Consider the following 17,910-nt stretch of genomic DNA (forward strand, 5'->3'; position numbering starts at 1 on the left):
AACATTCACAAAAGTTTTATTAAAAAAATTCCCCTTTCACCTCAAACAAGTGAAGCTTAAGTTCTGTACTACGCAGTTATGTTTAGAAAAATGAAAATAACAGTAATTTTTGAAGGCTATACATTGTAAAATCCCATAAGTCAGCATAAACTTGGACTGTGCAAGCAAATATAGCAAGTATTTCAGATGTCATTTATTTGGTCCATCAGATGTACAGTATAGTAGTAGTATCTGAGTTTACAAAACATCAAATATAAATAACCTGAAACTGTAACAATACACAAAAATTTGCTTCTTACATTGACATACCAGGCAGTACGAGCTGAAAAACTTGAGTAAATTAACAGTTTTACAGTAATGTACATAGTGCCAGCTGAAGTTTAAGAGCACTGTTAAAACATGGCACTAATTTGCTTTATTGAATTTTCTTCTTTACTTGTTCAGGGTGTGAAAAACGTTTAGGACTAGGCTAAAAATATTTTTCTTCAAGCAAAAAATAAAAATGTAGTCATTTTAAACCTGGGCATCAGATGATGACGCTTTACTAAACAAGAATATTTTTTGTCCTATTGAATTAAACCTAAAAGGTATTTACACAAAAATAACATGCTTTTTCCATGACTGTTTAAGCAAATACTTATCTGTAAGTATTCATAAACTATGTTTTTACTACATTTAATATATCGAATTAATATGGAAAAACTTCTGAAAGAGTCTATTAAGATGAGAGCTTCATTATCAAGAGAAACAGACACAAATTACTGAAGCCAGTGGTTTGGTATTCACTTGCAACAAAGACCTTAAAATTAGGCTAGTTCTGGACACTTTTCACATCCCAACACAATATGCTGTTACTGTATTACATTATCTGAATCACTTTGTCAAGGGGCATTTGCATGTTCAGTCTAATGCTATAATTTCATCTTGCTCTTCTGTCTGCTCAGTACGCACTCTCTTTGTACTGACGCACTCTTTATCTTCTAGTTTTCTCTTGCGGCTTTTATTTTCCATATCATCATCAACATTGCTTGAAGTACCTTCATCTTCAGAATCGACAATCAATAGATCGTCCTGATCTGGAGCTGCAAAATACATGTTTTTACTTCAAATGCAAACTGTAAAGATAGTCTACTCTCAAACCAAGTTTCATACATAAAGATAAGAATGCCTCTAATACAACTACTGTATCTTGGAGCATTATTTGTCCATATTCTTTGTCATTCAACCATAAGAGTATTTTGATTTTCTCTAAAATCAGTATAAAATAGGCTTTTCACATGGTTATTCCCTCTTCACTAGAGGTATGGAAAATCCTGCAATAACCCAGAAATATGGGAAATATCATAATTTTGTTTTGCATGTACGAAATAGAAGAATTGCACACTGTCTGCAGCAGTCCTTCAAAAAAGAGCTGTTACACACACTGAGCTGTAGTCCAGCCTCTCCTTTCCCTAGTGCATTCAGTGGAACTCCCACTAGAAGCCATGCTCCCTGAGAGAGAGAATGTGCAAAGAGAAGGAGGAGTGGAAGGGTGAGCAGACTTAAAGAGCTAAAGGATAACAATGGATAGTATAAAGAAAGGAAAATGGAACCAAAGGTGAACTCTAAAAGACATCTAGTGGATTTTTTGTGTTTTGAAGTACAGATTCACTCTAAAAACTAATTTCATGTTAGTTTTTTTTTAATATAATTTAAAATAAGTTGCAGCAATACCTTTAACATTCGATCTCCCCTGAAACTGGAGCCAAGGGGAAGTGATTGCATATTGTGCACTTAAATAGGACCATTCAACAGGCAAAGGAGCATCATCCAAGAGTGCAAGACAGATCTACAGATACCTAACTTACACGGCACAAGTAGTATTCAGATTCATATGCTATCCCTATAAAACAGTATGATGTTCCCAGTAAATTAGCTTTCAGTGCTTAAGCATCCCATATTCCTCTGAGTTAAACTATTTTGACTGTTCAAATAAACACCCTATGTTAGGAAGGTGATAGTACTTCTTCCTGGATAGCAAATACTATTTTCCTGCCATGCTTTGCCTGACAAGTGAAAAATAATTATTCTGTAAGCAGGCAATAATGACATCTTCTTAAATTAACAAAATAAAACACAAAGACATCCACAAAGTAATTTTTAATCCATAGGGAGAAAGTGACAAATTTGGTTGATTCTTTTTTGTCAAGCAATAGAGCAACCATCAGATAGAACGGGTCTAAATTTACTTAAATCACTGTGCAAATGATGCACTTAAGATGACACCCCACTAAGCCCTTGCAAATTAAATTATATAATTTCAAGGTGTATTTACTGTAAACCTTTGTAACAGTCTCATATGTGCATTTTGTAACAGCTGTAAATGTGCATTTTTCTATTTAATACTATATTTATACACAGATGCAACTTAAATGCCTTTTATTTCATGTTGGCAAAGTTAAGTCCTAAAACTGAAGACAACTATTTTAATAGGACTGCACAGTACTGAAAGACTATTTGGTTAAATTCAATACTGACTACTGTTATTTACCTGTTGATGTTGAGGGTTGCGCTCCATCATCACTACCATTTGTAATGTTCTTGGATGCTGATTCTGATGGTTTAGGGCCAACTTTTTCAGGGGTATCACCAACAACTTCAAATTCTACATCTTTTTCTAGGTCTTCACTGCAGAAAAATCCATATGCTTTTAAACAACCAGGTAAAAATAAAAAACTGTCTTTTTCACAAAGTATATCACTCAAGTATTAGAGCACCCTGCAACTACAACAAAATGAGAAAAACATATTGAGAACAGAGGAATATCTGTTCAGTTCTCCTTTATAATTTATGCTGTCTCTATTCGTAAACACTGTTCTGCCCAGTCCTGTGACTTCAAATGCTTAGGAATGAGAAAAATCATCACCTCTGCTTACCTTTCTTCCTCAATGTCACATTCCCATTCTCACTGAAAGCACAGTGTGTTAATTTACTCTACAGAATCTGTATATTACTTATCTGGGGTTAAATAACACACACCAATTATTTCAAAGTGACTTCTATTTGCATTGCTGTATCTGAACACAGGTAGGCAAACCAAGGATCTACTACCCAGCAGACTGGGGCAGGGGGAGGTTGCCCTTTTTTTACTTTTATTTTTCAAACAGCAGTTTCTCACTTGTTGGCTGCCCCAAAAGTAAATTTGGTGTTGCACTGTATTTTTGTGTTGTGTAATGACAAATTATTCAGATAAACCTTTTCCAAATACTGTTGTAAAAAAAAACCAAAACCAAACCAAACCCACCTAAACTCTGTAAATTCATAACAAAAATAACAGTTCCTCTTTTACCTCTGTATTTTCTTTCCACAGCTTAATTTTCGAGCTTTACTAATGAATTTAAAATTCTGAGTTGGAAATTCCCTGTGGAACTGTTCTACATACATACAGAAAAATAATTTTTTCAGAATCCTTACCTATGAAGCACATTGATTAACAGTGTATAGTCCTGGAGAAAATCATCTGCTTGTAGTCGAGTGCCATTTCGAATTCCAAAGTCTGATAATTTCCTGTGGTTATTGGCTAGAAAAACAGTGGAAAAACTGCAGTGTATACAGCTATTTATACAAAGATCCTTTACACCAGAATAAATATGAGGAAACAAGTACTCCAGAAGTTTCATGTAGAAACATAAGATTACCATTTATTAGCTATATTTAAAGTAAAAGCTGATGTTTAAGACTATCAGGAGTTAAAACTGCTTACAGTTGACTTTTTTACCCCTCATGCATTCTCATGCATTGTGTTCAAGCATTTCACTATTGTTATATTAGGAGCATTTTGGAGATAATATTTGTATTACAACAGTGCCTACAAGCATCATAAAAAGACCACAATCCAAGAACAAGAAAATGAACAGGATTTGCCAACAGAGGAAAGTAACTGGTGTGCTTTCATAGCTGAATACCTCTTCTTGAAAGGAATCCTGACACGCCAAGTGAAAAGCACTTTATATAGAAAAACTGAACTGGACATGCAGGCTTGTAGCCAATACCACTAGTTATCCTTGAGCACTTAAATACTTGCAAATCCAGTTCTCTTCAAATATTAGTTTACAGGATGAACACTAAAACATTTACTATACTTCCATTCTGTATATCTTGGTTTCTTCCTAGTTTTTATCTACTCTTATCTAAACAGCTTCAGTATGCATACCTTCTGTTTCTCCTTCTTCTGAAGAGATAAGAATAGTTCCTTTTCCATCATCTATTTGTACATCTGGTGCTACCATAGCAAATTTTTCTTTCACTATCTGAAAAGATGAATAAAATTATTTAATCAATATCTCACTTAAAAACAATTAGTAAAAGAAAAGAACTTTGAAATATGTTGATTTTCTTATCCTGGCTCATTTTCAGGCATCTGCTGAAAGCCTATGCTTTTTTTTTTAACCTCCACCAACAAAACAATTATTTTTGCTGTCTGAAACCTACAGGTTCAGATATACTGAAAAATTTTTTAGAATCCTTCATAAAATGACAGAATTACAAATCAGTTGTGACTACGCAACTGTAATGTGGCTACCGAACTATTCAACTGAAATACAAGTTTAGTGTTTTGCTGTTAGGTATGAACAGGCTTTAAAACCACCAAAAATTTCCAAATACAAACATTCTTTCACAAGATCTACATCACAAATGAGCAAGGAGCACACTGGCTAATCTAGGTCTTCTTGTAGCTGCGAGAAATGCAAAATGAGCAAATATCAACAGCTGATGTTTGGTCAAAATATATGTAAGAAAAACCTAACTTTAATCACTCACAGTATTAGAATCAAAATGAAAGCTGTAGCTAATATTCAAGATTTACCTTATCCTGGAGTGTTAACACAGTAACTTTGTGTACATTAAGTTTCACAGTCACTTCTGGCTTACTTGCGCATACATAACAGTTAGGATTTGGTGGATCCAAAGCACAAGGAACCAATAGCTTCTTTCTGGGATTTGGCTGCTTGTTCAGAAAAATCTTGAGGACAGAGAAAAAAAAAACCCAAATTATTCTGTAAGTAACAGCACTCATAAGACCTGTTTTCCTACAGATTTATTCTCTTAGTTTCACAGGTGGTCCTGTTCCCTAATCCTCTTTGACATGCCTGCTGTACAGGAGAAAGTGCATATTACAGCCAGTCTGCAATGACACCTGCATTCACTGACCAGCTATTGCCAAATAGATCTGTAACGTGAAACAACCACGTTTCAAGTGATGTCAGTCTGGTTCTCTCTCCTATACAACAGCCAATTTTAATTAAATCAGAGGAATGTAATAATCCTTGAGACTTCCACTTCTTTTTCATTGGAGCTGAAAGTTCCCAACACATTCAGAATCTACTGAAGCAACAACACGTGAGAGACAGTAAAACCACACAATAGCCAAAGCAGGTTAAATGTGGCTTTTAAACAAATAATGAATAACAAGAAAGTGTCTTATTCCAACTTACCGTTCTACACTGATCTATTTTTCCTGATAAAATCTTCAAACCCTCCAGCACTATCAGACCAGCTATTACTGCATTAGTAGTAGCTATAGCTGGGATAATATTTCCTGCCATTGCTGCAAAACAAGCAAGAGTAGGCAGATTTTTAACAGTAAATGAGATAATTTTCATTAAATAATATGTTATGTTTTATCCTTACACTTGATATCAAATCTGCTCTTCATATTCATACTGAAAACATGCATCCTGAGGTTCGCAGCAGAAGTGACAAAATCCATTGCAGAAGGGTCATCCTGGCAAGAAGTTAATAGAAAAAGTATTTAAAAATCAGATTACTCATTGGAAAAAGTCTGCAACACATGGTTCCCAAAATCTCAAAAACAAAGTTAAAAACAAGCCTGTATAATATTCCATTTCAAAGTCAACATACTTCCTCCTTCAGATGGTATGTTCAGACTTTAAATACACATACTTTAAATACATGTTTAGAACTTAGTATTTTCATACTGAGTTAGTGTATTAATATTAATCAAATGCCTTGTATGCTCAAAATAACGTCTAATTCCTAAACCTTACAATTTTTTATGCAGTTTCAAAAATCAGTGTTTCAGAAAGCAGTATTTTTACTATCTGTTGTTACACTGTTTTACTGTTTTGTCCTCCTATTTACAAGTGACTTTTTTTTCCTTATGCCACATGACAAATGACTGCAGGAAGATTACACTGTCTCTGGTGCTAAAAGACAAAATTCTTTTCTTGTTTTTCTTCAGCAAAACTTGTAATATATCACATACCTACTGTCAGAGCTAATTACTATGGACAACTCAGTAGAACTCTAGCTACAAACTGTTGTATAAGAGCATGTTTTAGAGAAAGCTAAAAAGGAAAAAAATACAATTGCATTAAATTATTAATTTAAAATTAATTATTAAAATATTAAAATATAAAACCCCCCAAAATATTACAAATAGCTCTAGATTTATGATTTTTAAAGTTGGTAAATTATTTTACATCACAATAGTTAAATACTCTATTTTGTAACTCACCGAGTGTAGGAATTAAAGTATATATTTGTTTATAAGCACTGAAAGTACTTTCAGTGAGGTGCCAGACATTTTTAAGTAGTACTATTTCAGAACTAAACTGAATGAGTCCAATTAATATTTGTACTACATATGTAGAGTATAACTGGTTCTTACGTATTTGGCAAACTAACCTTATCCCATATAAGCTCTGCTCCATCGCCCTTCTCAGCCAGGTGAAGCCTCAGGGTTTCAACACTCTTTGAAAATAAGTGTGCATAGCTCTTGACATCGAGAACCTGCTGATCTTTCAAGACCGCAGAGGATTCATTTTGTTGGTCAGTTATGTTTTTCTCTTTGGGAAAAAAAAAATAAATATCAGGAATACTTACAGATCCCAAATAAGTTCTCTGAAAGAGCGAAGAATTTTCCAATTTCAGCAAAATTAAGTAATTTCTAAATTGAAGAACAATCTCAAACTGCAGTAGCCCCAAGATTTTACAACAAATCTGCATTTAAAACTACAACTAAAGCTATGCTTGTATCAATTGCCTAGACATGCACAAATTACAGTAAATGTGAATTTTCAGCAAAACTCAGCTTTTAGAGATAAATGCATTGGTGCTTATGGTAAGGTCTCCTAGAATAAGCTGACATGTAATTTTGTGAAATGTGATTTTTCTACAGCCAATACCAAGTATCTAAAATAACAATTGCAAAACAATTTTAGAAAACACATTTTCTATATAAAGAAAAATCTAAATTTTTCAAGAATCGCAAAGAATTAATGTGTTCATTACCAGTACTCACTTGTGTCAGTGAGAAAGTGTATATATTGCAGAGATGCATTAAAAACCAGCAGCTATGACTTACAGGTATTCAGTGGGAGAAGGGACAATTACCTTGATTTTGTACCTCGGCCCAGTCCAGTGGCACCGGAGGCTTTCTTTTCCTCCACAGCTTATCCATTGTCAGCAGATATCTAATATCATCTTTGAAAAGCTAGGAAACATTAAAAAAACCCAACAAAAACATTAAAATGAAAGGGGAGAAAAATAGAGACATACTTTATGTTTACATTTGCTCTGAAATTGAAAAACCAGCATTAGATTTATGAGGTTTTGCTCCTCTGCCTGAAAAATATTTTCAACCACATAAATAAAAACCAAACTCCACAGGGGAAAAAAATCCACCCAGATTTGAAAAACTCATTATTCTCCATTCTCTAACACCTATTACATAACACAGACACAGCTCTGATTGGGGGGGGGTGGGTGGTAAAGTAAAAATCAAGAAACAATTGTCCAAACAGTGGGTTCGTGTGCCTACTGCAGCCATCACTACAGCTCTTTGTATAGTCTCTCTGAGATATTACCTACATGCCAGTGAATTTCTAAAGTAAAGTTATTACTATCAACATTACATTGTATACTATTTCCTTTATTTATCCACTTTCAGCAACTATTTAGAAGAAGAACTCCTAAACCAGTTTGTATTTTCTTATGTCAGACCCTGATTATACACAGATGACGACTGTTAGCTTTTAGGTCCTCAGACTGGTTCTAATTATGCCCAGTGAAACTCCTACAGAATTCAAGTTTTCCTTTTCACATTAAAAGTAATTTGAATGAAGTTTTTTTCATACAGTATGGACAAGCTGTTGAAGCCATCTGTACAGACACAGATGGAACACTGCAAAACAAGCAAGCGTTGTAAAAGACCAACATCACAGCAAAATTGGTGGAAGTCATAACGTAATTGCATAATTGATGGCTAGCATTAAGTGTCCAAACTGGGTTTTGACTTAACTTTAAAGCACCTCATACACTTCAAATAAAGACATTTATTGGGAGTAAAGAAGATACCTTTGTAAAAAGTTTAACTGGATCGTATCCAGTTGATTTAGCCCACTCCTTAGTTGAAACACGTTTAATCTCACCATCTTCATTGGATGCTCGTGCTCTGGCTTCTGCTTCTGCTGGCTCCCCTATTAATAAAGTGTTACCCAATATTTTAATTCAAAAAAAGGAAAAACACGTCCAAATATTTCACCAAGTCATTAACCAAAATTATGCAGGGACCATAAAATGGCTTTACTGTGCCGAACAAAACCTGAATTAGACACAGTGCAACTTCTCCTATTTGCTTCTGCAACTCCCTAATTTAACTTGATGTCACCTAATTCCTTTATTGGCAGAAACAGTGAACAATCACTTCCTATTAATTTTCTCCACATAATGTTGCGATTTCATAAATCTCTAACCATCCCCCTTAGTACTCTTTTTCCCTGGCAGAAGAGTCTTCATTTGGTTAGAACTTCAACACAAAAGGGAAAAAAAAAAAGATTTTAAAAAATCTGCTTTCTACCTCTGGTTACTCCTATACAAAAAAATTCCACACATACAGATGCTGTTCGTTTCGTGTTTCTTTCCCAGTCACATCCAGCAATTGCTGTTGTGATTCCTAATAAGCAGCAGGTTGATGTTTTCATAAAACTATTAACATCTTGACTGAATGAACTGAATGAGAAAAATCAACTCAGAGAACATCACTTTATATGCAAACTTGTGAATGTTTACCCCCTTTCACCGATGCATCATTTGCATCATATTTATCTGCACCAAGTCTTATGTCTCATTGCCATCATTTTGCACTGTGAAGCTTTCTACTACTTTTGCAGTTAGTCCTTATCTTTATTATTCTAAGTGACTGCTTAATCATGCATGCTGAACAGCCGTTTTTTTAAGTGAGTTTATATGCCGCTCTTTTTAAGTCTCAGCTATTTCATTCTGCACTTCCCACAGGAACAACCTGTTGAGTGATCACTATCTGATGTTCAGAGAATCTGAAGAGTTAGAGGATCCTATAAGCTCCCTCTCCCAAGTCCATTCATCTGTCAAAGGATCCAAAAGAAGCAACAAACAATGATGCTTATTCACCTTCACAGTAACTATGGTTACTGGCCTTATAGAAAAAATATGTAATAGCTACAAAAACATGACTCAAAATGGGCATATTTCCTATGTAGATTAACACTGAAGTGTTTCAGGCTGGAAGAGTTCAAGCGCGATCCCTGTATTTCCTTGCAATCCCTCAGCCAGGAGCGGAAAATGCAGAGTGACTACAAATTATCACTCAGTTCTCAGTCTTCAGTTCAAAAGACAAGCCTCCCAGCTGTAGGGAAGGAAGCACTCCAACAGATCAAAATATACAGGGCGGGGGGGAAAAGGCCACCCTGTAAAGACCAGTTATATCTAATTTGCACTTCAAGCTCACTTTTCACTTCAAGCTTCTGTGCACATAGGGAAGATGGTTTGCTGCAGAGGGAACAGGAGTCTCCAGATACAAGCCTCTTAATCTAAATCACATATCTTCCAGTGGCTGTGTTAACGGAAACTTTATGATTAGAGAGCGTATCGACTGCGTTTCTCACAGCTGTTCTAAAAACACTATCTGAGAAAAACTAGTCACTGCGAGTGACCCATCTTACACTTTATTAAAAAGTTTTCACAAGAACTGAAGTAATAATTTTAATAATGTTTTAGGCCCACAAAGGCCACAGTTCTGGCAGGTGAAACTATTACATTATTGTCATTCTGAAGAGTATTTATTGCACATTCTCCATGCAAAAACCCCTGGTATGCATTATGTTAACTAAAAACACTGAAATTTTTTCAAGTATCTAATAAGCGGCAGTATGAGGGAGTCAAATTATGCACAGTGTACATGAAGTTCTGGAAGGGAAACTGTTAACACCCCCCAAATTCTTGTTGTCCAAGGGTACAGTAAATGGAGTCCTCTTAAAAGAAAAGTCGAGCTGAAGTCTCTAACCTTAGGAAATGTACAGAAACAAGTCATAATCTCTGAAATAGAACATTTCAGTAACAGGGTAAGCTACAAGCTTACTCACAGGCAGCTTCAGGATCAGCTCTGTCAGGAGAGACTTCTTGATCAGCATCTTCTTCTCCAAACAACTGGCTATATAACAATTAAGAAAAACAAAACACTAGAATTTCATCATATCTGGTTAAAGACCGAAATATTTGCTAATGTCTATATAGCCACTTTAGAATTCTTGCTATCAGAATGCCACTTCATACATTGCTTTTTAAATTGTTGGGATTCATCACACACGGACTTAACACTGGCAACACAAAATGTCCAATACAAAAACGAATGTAGCAAAAGAGTCCTGTATAACTCACCCAATAGTTCACCCAACCTCATATTTATACTGCAGTACTGAATGCATTGCTAATAACCCTCCAAGATCCCAGCAAACTTTACATCTGTTAGCACATGCATTAAATTAAAAAATGTGTTAACTTCACAGAAAGGTGAAGAATAAAGTAACCTTAACCTGCATTGCTGTTCCGAACTACTTTGCCAGATTTTCTGTGATATCAGAGCAAGGCCTATGTATTAACCAACCTTCCATCTATGTATTAAAAGAAAAAAAAATGGTCCCAAAAAAACCACCCCAAAACCCAGGTCAAAGAACTGGAAGTTTTTGCTATAATCCACACTCAATTAAAAAAAAAACCAAACCACACAAAAAAGGGTTTCCACTTTATTTCTCCGTCTGTAGGTTTAGAAACTAGAAGAGTGAACCACAGTACCTATTTTCTTTAAAAAAAAAAAAAAAAAATCACGTACTTGAACAAATACTTAGCCCACACAATGCAATGGATAGGTTCCGATGGCGTATTTCGGATTGTGCAGCCTGGGAAAGTCTTCTGAGTTGGTTTAGGATGACATTCATAACACTCTGTCACTCCCTGGTGAAAAGGGAAATATTTACTTGCCACACTGTGACGGCTGCTGATAGTATATCCTATTACCAGATGAACTGTAACTGTATCTCAGAACACCCAAGTCCCTGTTGTCTAACATAGCCAATTATTTAAACTTAAAGCGACAAGAGTAATACACAACCTAACCTTTTTAATAACTGTTACTTGTCCAAGGTAGCCTGCAGTTCCACTCTCTATAAGAGGAACATCAGCAGCCAGGCACATCCTGTTCACATGGTTACGGGCAGCTGCAATCAAGAGTTTTTAAAGAAAAAGTTGAATAATTGGGGGGAAAAAAGTTTTACTTCTCCAAATTCAAACTAGCCTCCTATGCAAACATTTATCCTTAATCTGCCTTATTTCACTGTAGAGCACACCTTTTTTACAAAGTGAGTTTTCCAATTAACACAAAATATGTTGACACTATTAAATATAGCAAACAACTGAATAAAGTTACATACACACAATGTTCATCAGTTCCCATAAAGCAGCAACATAGCAGTTAATGGTTACTGTCAAAACACCTGTAACAGCACTAGCTATCCTTTCAAGCTTCTAGTAAAGCACACAAGCATTAGTCAAACTACAGATGGGTTAAGAAGGTACTTGTTATTTAACTGACACTGCAGAAATACTAAAAGTAGAACACACTAAAGTTCTGTTTCTATGAACAAGCAACAGTATTTTCATCTCCAATACAAAATCATAGTGAAAACTTCACCTCTGTTATCCAGAGCATTCATAACCAACGTAAACTGGCGGAAGAACTCTACGTTATAGTCAGGGCTACAGAAAAGAAAAACAATACTCAAAATGGCATATCAAAGTTGTTGGTTATTATGCCACAACAGAAACGATACACATGCAAAGGGTGGACTGTTGTTTATGTGATAAATTACATGTAAGTTTACTGCTACCCTTTAACTGCCCCATTTGTCTTCTGCCCATTTTAAAGCTGAGTGAAAGCATGAATTTTATGCTGCTGGAAGGAAGCTCTTGCAATTAGTACTAATTTGACCAATGAAACAAGCAGACAACAAAAAAGTGATTATACTGCTCTGACCTAATGAGTAAATTGGCTGAGCTGTGGGTAACTGACCTTAAAACCACCAGCTGAGGCTAAACGTGCATACTGTAATTACCATAGCTCATCAGACTGTTGATAATTCATTATACTGTGATAGTTCAATTGATTTTTATCGTGTCTCCATACCCTTAGGAGCCAAGACATGGGATTTTAAAATCTTGACACTTTAGTAGCTTTACATTGTGTTTTTCTGATTTAAAGAAGAAGGTGGCAAAGAAGAGACAGTAAAGAGGAAACAGGATTAACAGTTTTACAGCTTCAGGAGAAGGATGCAATGAGTCAGTGTTTCAGTGGCTAGTAGCAACATCAGAGTCCAAACCTTAACATTACAGAATATCAGTTTTTAGGACACTGGACAAGTATAAATTAAAACATGGGAATAATCTTGTACTCTACTCATTGGTTATGGATCACAAAGACTAAATTTTAATAGTTTTGGGCATATATAAATGATTATCAGTTACCTACACACACACAAAGGACTTCATTTTTTTTAATCACAGACTCAACAGCCACATTTATCTTAACCTAATTATTGCTCAAGACATCAGGGCATCCTTACAGTGTAGAAACTTATATAGCAAATGTTGCTAATAAAATGAAAAATAGACACAAGCAAATGACTACAGCTTACTAGCAGAGCTTAAGAAAACCCATGCAAATTCCACACTCCCACTCAGGTGTGTGGTAGTCTCATATTTACAGCTATTTCTTCCTACTGCGGTAGCTTTGTAAAATACCTTAAAGCACACCATTGTAGCATTTAAATAATACAGTACTTGCAAATCAAAATGTAATTAGAGCTTAAAAACAAACATACTTCATGATGCTATCATGGTAAGCTATAATATTAGCTTCTGGATAAAACTGTAACACGCTTTCCTTGGCAACCTAGAAATAAAAAAAAAACAAAAACAAAAAAACCACTTATTATTTCTTCCTTCCTTCTAAAGATAAGACTCGATAGAGCTGAGTATTGAGTAAGTTGACTACCTTAAAAGATTTTTTATAACAACATGTTGTGGATAGCCATGATGAACCAACCAACGCTTACCTCTTCCCAGTAGAAACAAAATTGTGACATGCTTCTAACACTGTCCATAAAATAATATTGAGTAAGAAAGACTCAAGCTTTGGCTTTTTCCTCACCTGTGATTTTGATCTTCCAACATGTTTCTTTTGAAACAAAAACTGCCTGTTGAGATTGCTGACATCAATAGTATCCAAATCAATCTACAAACGCATAAGAGAGAGCCATTTCACTTTTACAGAAATAAAAGGAACAAATTCCTTAACAGAGTTCGAAGCAAATGCAATTCACCAAAATGCATAAACTTTACAGATCCCTTTTCAGACCTGCATGTGGGTGTTACATCTACGCTACAGAAACTATAGAGGCACCAGGAAGCCCCTAATCATCTTCAGGAATCCACACATTTAAAATAATTACTAGCAATGGAACTATGTGTCAAAAATTAAGGGCCACATGACAACAAACTTTCTGAAGAAAGAGTCCCTACTGAAAACGCACATGAATTTTGAGATACGTATGCACAGTAGTTAGTGGAAAGTCAATAACCAATTGTGCTATTTACCACAGGATAAAGATTTTAGCGAGAATTCATCAGGAGCAGTGTACCAACTCAGAGGAGATACTGCAGAAACCAGCCTAGACAGGTCCAGTCAGACTCTACATGGGACTAACCACCCTGAACACTGGCTCTGTACCATGCTCCCCCAAGGCCCAAGAAAGGGTACTCGGCAAACTAATTAGTACTTCTACTTTATATTTGAGCAACTGAATCAGTAAACTGAGGGCTATATTGTCATTTCATTCATATGCTGCAGGGCAAAAGCTTTTACTGTTTGTCACCAGGACGAACTGCTTAGGCGCATATTAAAAATTATGAAGTCTACTTATGGGAAAAAGTGTCCAATCACGCAATGGAGATGTTTAAAAATATATACCACAAAACACCTGTGATGTACAACCCCAAAGGATGCCATGTCTGTCATTCCCAACGGCCATATTTCTGTGTATTAATATATGCACATGAACATCATAATTTCAAATGTCTTTACCCCCCACCCAAGAATTAAATAGATTTAATTAGAACTTTGAGAAGATTTATTCCCACCTTTGTAGCAACTACTTTTCCTTTAATTAAAGAGTTTCTCTGATCAACCAATCTTTTTAGAAGTCCTCTCCTGTCCCTAACATTTTTAACTAGGAGGGGAGGGAGGCAATTTTTCTGAGCCTCAGAAGTATTTCTCCCAAGCTCCCACAGATAATGCTGACATACTGAATATAGTAACGCTTTCAGCTATATGGAGAGTACCGTCAGACTGACTACACAGTGTGAAATTTAAACATGACCTACGGAGGGTGCTCCCATACGCTTTTAATTTTATTAACCAAACTTCAGTAACAAAAATAGTATGCCACATACTTCTCACTGAAGATCTTTTGCATGCGAGATCCAAGCTCCAAACTTAAACCTCCTGTTTTCTGAAGGGAATGTTTTTAATTCAAGGATTAAGTTTTAATATACTAAAAACTATAATAGCTGAAGAGTTTTATCTAAACACTAAATAAAAGCACCTGTGGATATAGAGCAAACAGAAAATATACAATGTTTTATAAATGTATTATAAAGCAGAAACTGTTAATCTTTATTACCCATAGTACCCATGTAACTACCCATGGTCTTCTGTCTTTTCATGAAAACAGTATTTGCATGAAAACACATTTCTACCTCCTTTCCCTTCTCATAAGACAGACTCAAAAGCTTGCTTAGCCCAAAGCCAAAAAGCCCGAGAACCCCAAGTGAAAATGATTAAGCGCGTAATTCTATTAAAACTTCCACTACCCAGAAAGCTTTTCGTATTTTAACTGGACATGGTAACAAGTGACATAAGCTAAAACTGAAAGCATTACTATGACCAAAAGAAGCAAAGGAAGTTTTTCTCCAAAAAGAAAACATGAGATCACTAGACCTCAACAGAAGCTTCAATCTAGCTAAGAACAATCAGAATCTAAGAGCTCCCTTATTTTAATAACTTTTACACTGTTCCCATTTTTGTAATTAGAAGGAGGGGCCTCAAAATTCCTTAAGAATATATATTCACATTCTTAATTCAGGCTTGGATTTTTAGTAATCTGATTTCATTCCTCATTCACAAGGACAAGTACCCTGCCTTTCAACAAAGTATACTTGATGAAATAACATATTTCTGAGCTGTCTGGTATTCAGAACTACTAGCTTTTTCTTTTAGTATTAATATTTTGTTTTAAAATATTTTAAAACTTACTTATAAAAATAAAAAGCATTTTCAGGTGTTCAAGCTTGTTAGTATTTAATAACCAAGGGAAACCCTCAACATTATCACAAACATTCATTAACAAAAGCAATTTAGTCTCGTAACAGCAAATTTCTTCTTTATGTAACAATTATCTTTTTGCTCATCTTTTGCCCACCCACTCCATATGTTACCAAAACATTACTGCCTTGCATAAAACACTGCCAATGATATTTTTAAATGAAGATGGCCCTGATCCAACATGTACTTAAGTTAATGGAGAACAACCAAGTGGCCTTGAATGACAATACGAAAACGCCAAACTATAAGAAGTGAAACAATAAGCACACCCCTACAAGATTTATGCCTAATGACTAACAGGAAAAACATCAGATATTAAACTCTATTATATAACGGACTGCAGGAGTACACAAATGACATAGTAAGGCAGGGAAAAAAGCAAAGGAGGGGGGAAAAAAAGAAAGAGAGTACAGAAAATGCAGGCTTCCACTCTTCTCTCTACGTTTACTTCACTGGTACAATGTTAAAACTGGAGAGGCTCTCAGTGGCAGACTCAAATCAAAGGAACAATTTGGAATTACACTTAACCATATCCTACAAATTCCAGAAAGTGTTTCAGTAGAAAGGCCCAAGCTGTACGAGTAACAAGGCAAACCAGTAGCTGTACTCTTCTACAAGCTGATATAGTTTTAGATAAAAGCGGTTCCTAACATGCTGTGCTCAACAAGCCTGACGGTAAAACCAAACTTTTCCAACTGGTCATACAAAACTCTCAGGTGCGGCTCCTCGTCCGGCACATGCAGATAAAAACGTATTCAAGGAAACAGACCTGTGCTCTAGCTGGATTTATACCCCCCTGATTTCGTAAAACCGTATACTTTTAGTAACTACAGTAAGAGTTTAATAAAGGTCTGGAAACTAGGTAATCAGAGTTTTGATAATAGTATTTTGCTCTGTCCCGTTTTCATTCCGATCCTCTCAGTACTGCCCTTCCTGTGCATACTCAAGAGATTAGCATCAGGAAGCAAAAGTGAAAGCAACAGCCCGCGGGGAGCTATCGTGACCGGACTTCTAAGACTGACAGTTTTACAACACGGTATCTAAAAATACAGTTCACCTCCCACGCATTTTGTGTCTCGCTGCGATCCATCCCCGGACCATCACCCACAGCACCGGCAAAGGCGGCACCAGGCGAAAACTCGGGCTTTAGCGAGCAGCGGCGGGGCGGCCAAGATGGCACACCGATGCCCGCCCGGGGGTTTCACTCACGGGTCCCGGGGAGGCGCAGCCGCTCCTCCGCCGATCGGCGGCGGGGCCCGCCGCCGCCCCGAGAAGGCGGCCCGACCTTCGGGCGAGGCAAGGAGGGGTAAGACCGCCCTTTCCCGCGTCTTCCCGGCGCTCGCCCCGGCGGGGAGCCCGGGCAGGGCGGGCCCGCGGATGGCGCCGGCAGGCCGCGGCCCCTTTGTGGCGGGGCCCGTCCCCCGGCGGCGGGGGCGGCGCGGCGGCCTCGCCCGGCGGCTTTGGCGGGCCCGGAGCAGTTTGAAAACACGCAGACAATGCGGCCGGCGGGAGGGGCCGCGCCGCCACAGCGCCCCCGCGCCCGCCACCGCCGCCCCGGGCCCCGGCCCCCGCCCCGCTCCCTGGTCGCGCCCCGCCCGCCCCCGGCCCCCGCCGCGCCGCCCGACGGCCCCCCATCCGCCCCGGCCTCGCTCCCGGCCGCGGCCCCGGCCCGCACCACGTCGATGTTGCTGAAGCCGGTGAGCACCAGGTCCTTGAGGAGCTCGCAGCCGATGCCGCCGGCTCCCACCACCAAGAGCCGCGCCTGGGCCACGGCCTCCGCCAGCTCACTGCGCAAGGGGCCCGACACCGGCACGGACATGACGGCAGGCGGGGAACAACGGCGGGCGGCGGGAGCGGCTCCGCGCGGCTCTCCTCAGCCGGGCCGCACTCCGGACAGCGAGCCCGGCCCCGACCAGAGCGGCGGCCGCCCGCCTGGCGCGCAGCGCCCCCTGCCAGCGGGGAGGGCCTCGGCCCTCTCCCGCCCACCGCCCAGGAAGACCGCGGCGGGGCGGAGCGGACTCGGGAAAGCCCGCCGGTTCGAGCCCCGCTCCCGCCGCCGCCGCCCGCGCCCGCAGGTGAGCCTCGGCCAGGGGACGCCCGGGCCCGCCGGAAAGGCGGCCCTCGCCTGTCTGCTACAGCCGGGTCTCGGCGCACAA

The 17,910-nt window shown here is 38.2% G+C and overlaps 1 protein-coding gene across 2 annotated transcripts; it reads right to left on the minus strand.

Moving 5' to 3' along the window:
- UBA2 (ubiquitin like modifier activating enzyme 2) lies at nt 1-17,680 on the minus strand. 2 transcript variants are annotated; one of them, XM_064459573.1, is made up of 17 exons: nt 17,430-17,680; nt 13,523-13,606; nt 13,194-13,264; nt 12,008-12,072; nt 11,434-11,534; nt 11,150-11,271; nt 10,404-10,471; nt 8,359-8,480; nt 7,396-7,495; nt 6,688-6,848; nt 5,671-5,764; nt 5,475-5,587; nt 4,847-5,002; nt 4,193-4,289; nt 3,454-3,559; nt 2,531-2,667; nt 1-1,082 (listed from the first exon to the last, which is right to left on the minus strand). In XM_064459573.1, the coding sequence occupies exons 1-17, from the start codon at nt 17,571-17,573 to the stop codon at nt 901-903; spliced, it is 1,923 nt and encodes a 640-aa protein (XP_064315643.1). In that variant the 5' UTR covers nt 17,574-17,680; the 3' UTR covers nt 1-900. The 2 variants fall into 2 exon arrangements, with proteins under 2 accessions (XP_064315643.1, XP_009509483.1); XM_009511188.2 differs by lacking the exon at nt 17,430-17,680 and adding an exon at nt 16,812-17,259.
- Between the last annotated feature and the right edge of the window lie 230 nt (nt 17,681-17,910).

The sequence above is a fragment of the Phalacrocorax carbo genome, chromosome 8 (assembly GCF_963921805.1).
Source record: "Phalacrocorax carbo chromosome 8, bPhaCar2.1, whole genome shotgun sequence".
Classification (NCBI taxonomy): Eukaryota; Metazoa; Chordata; class Aves; order Suliformes; family Phalacrocoracidae; genus Phalacrocorax; species Phalacrocorax carbo.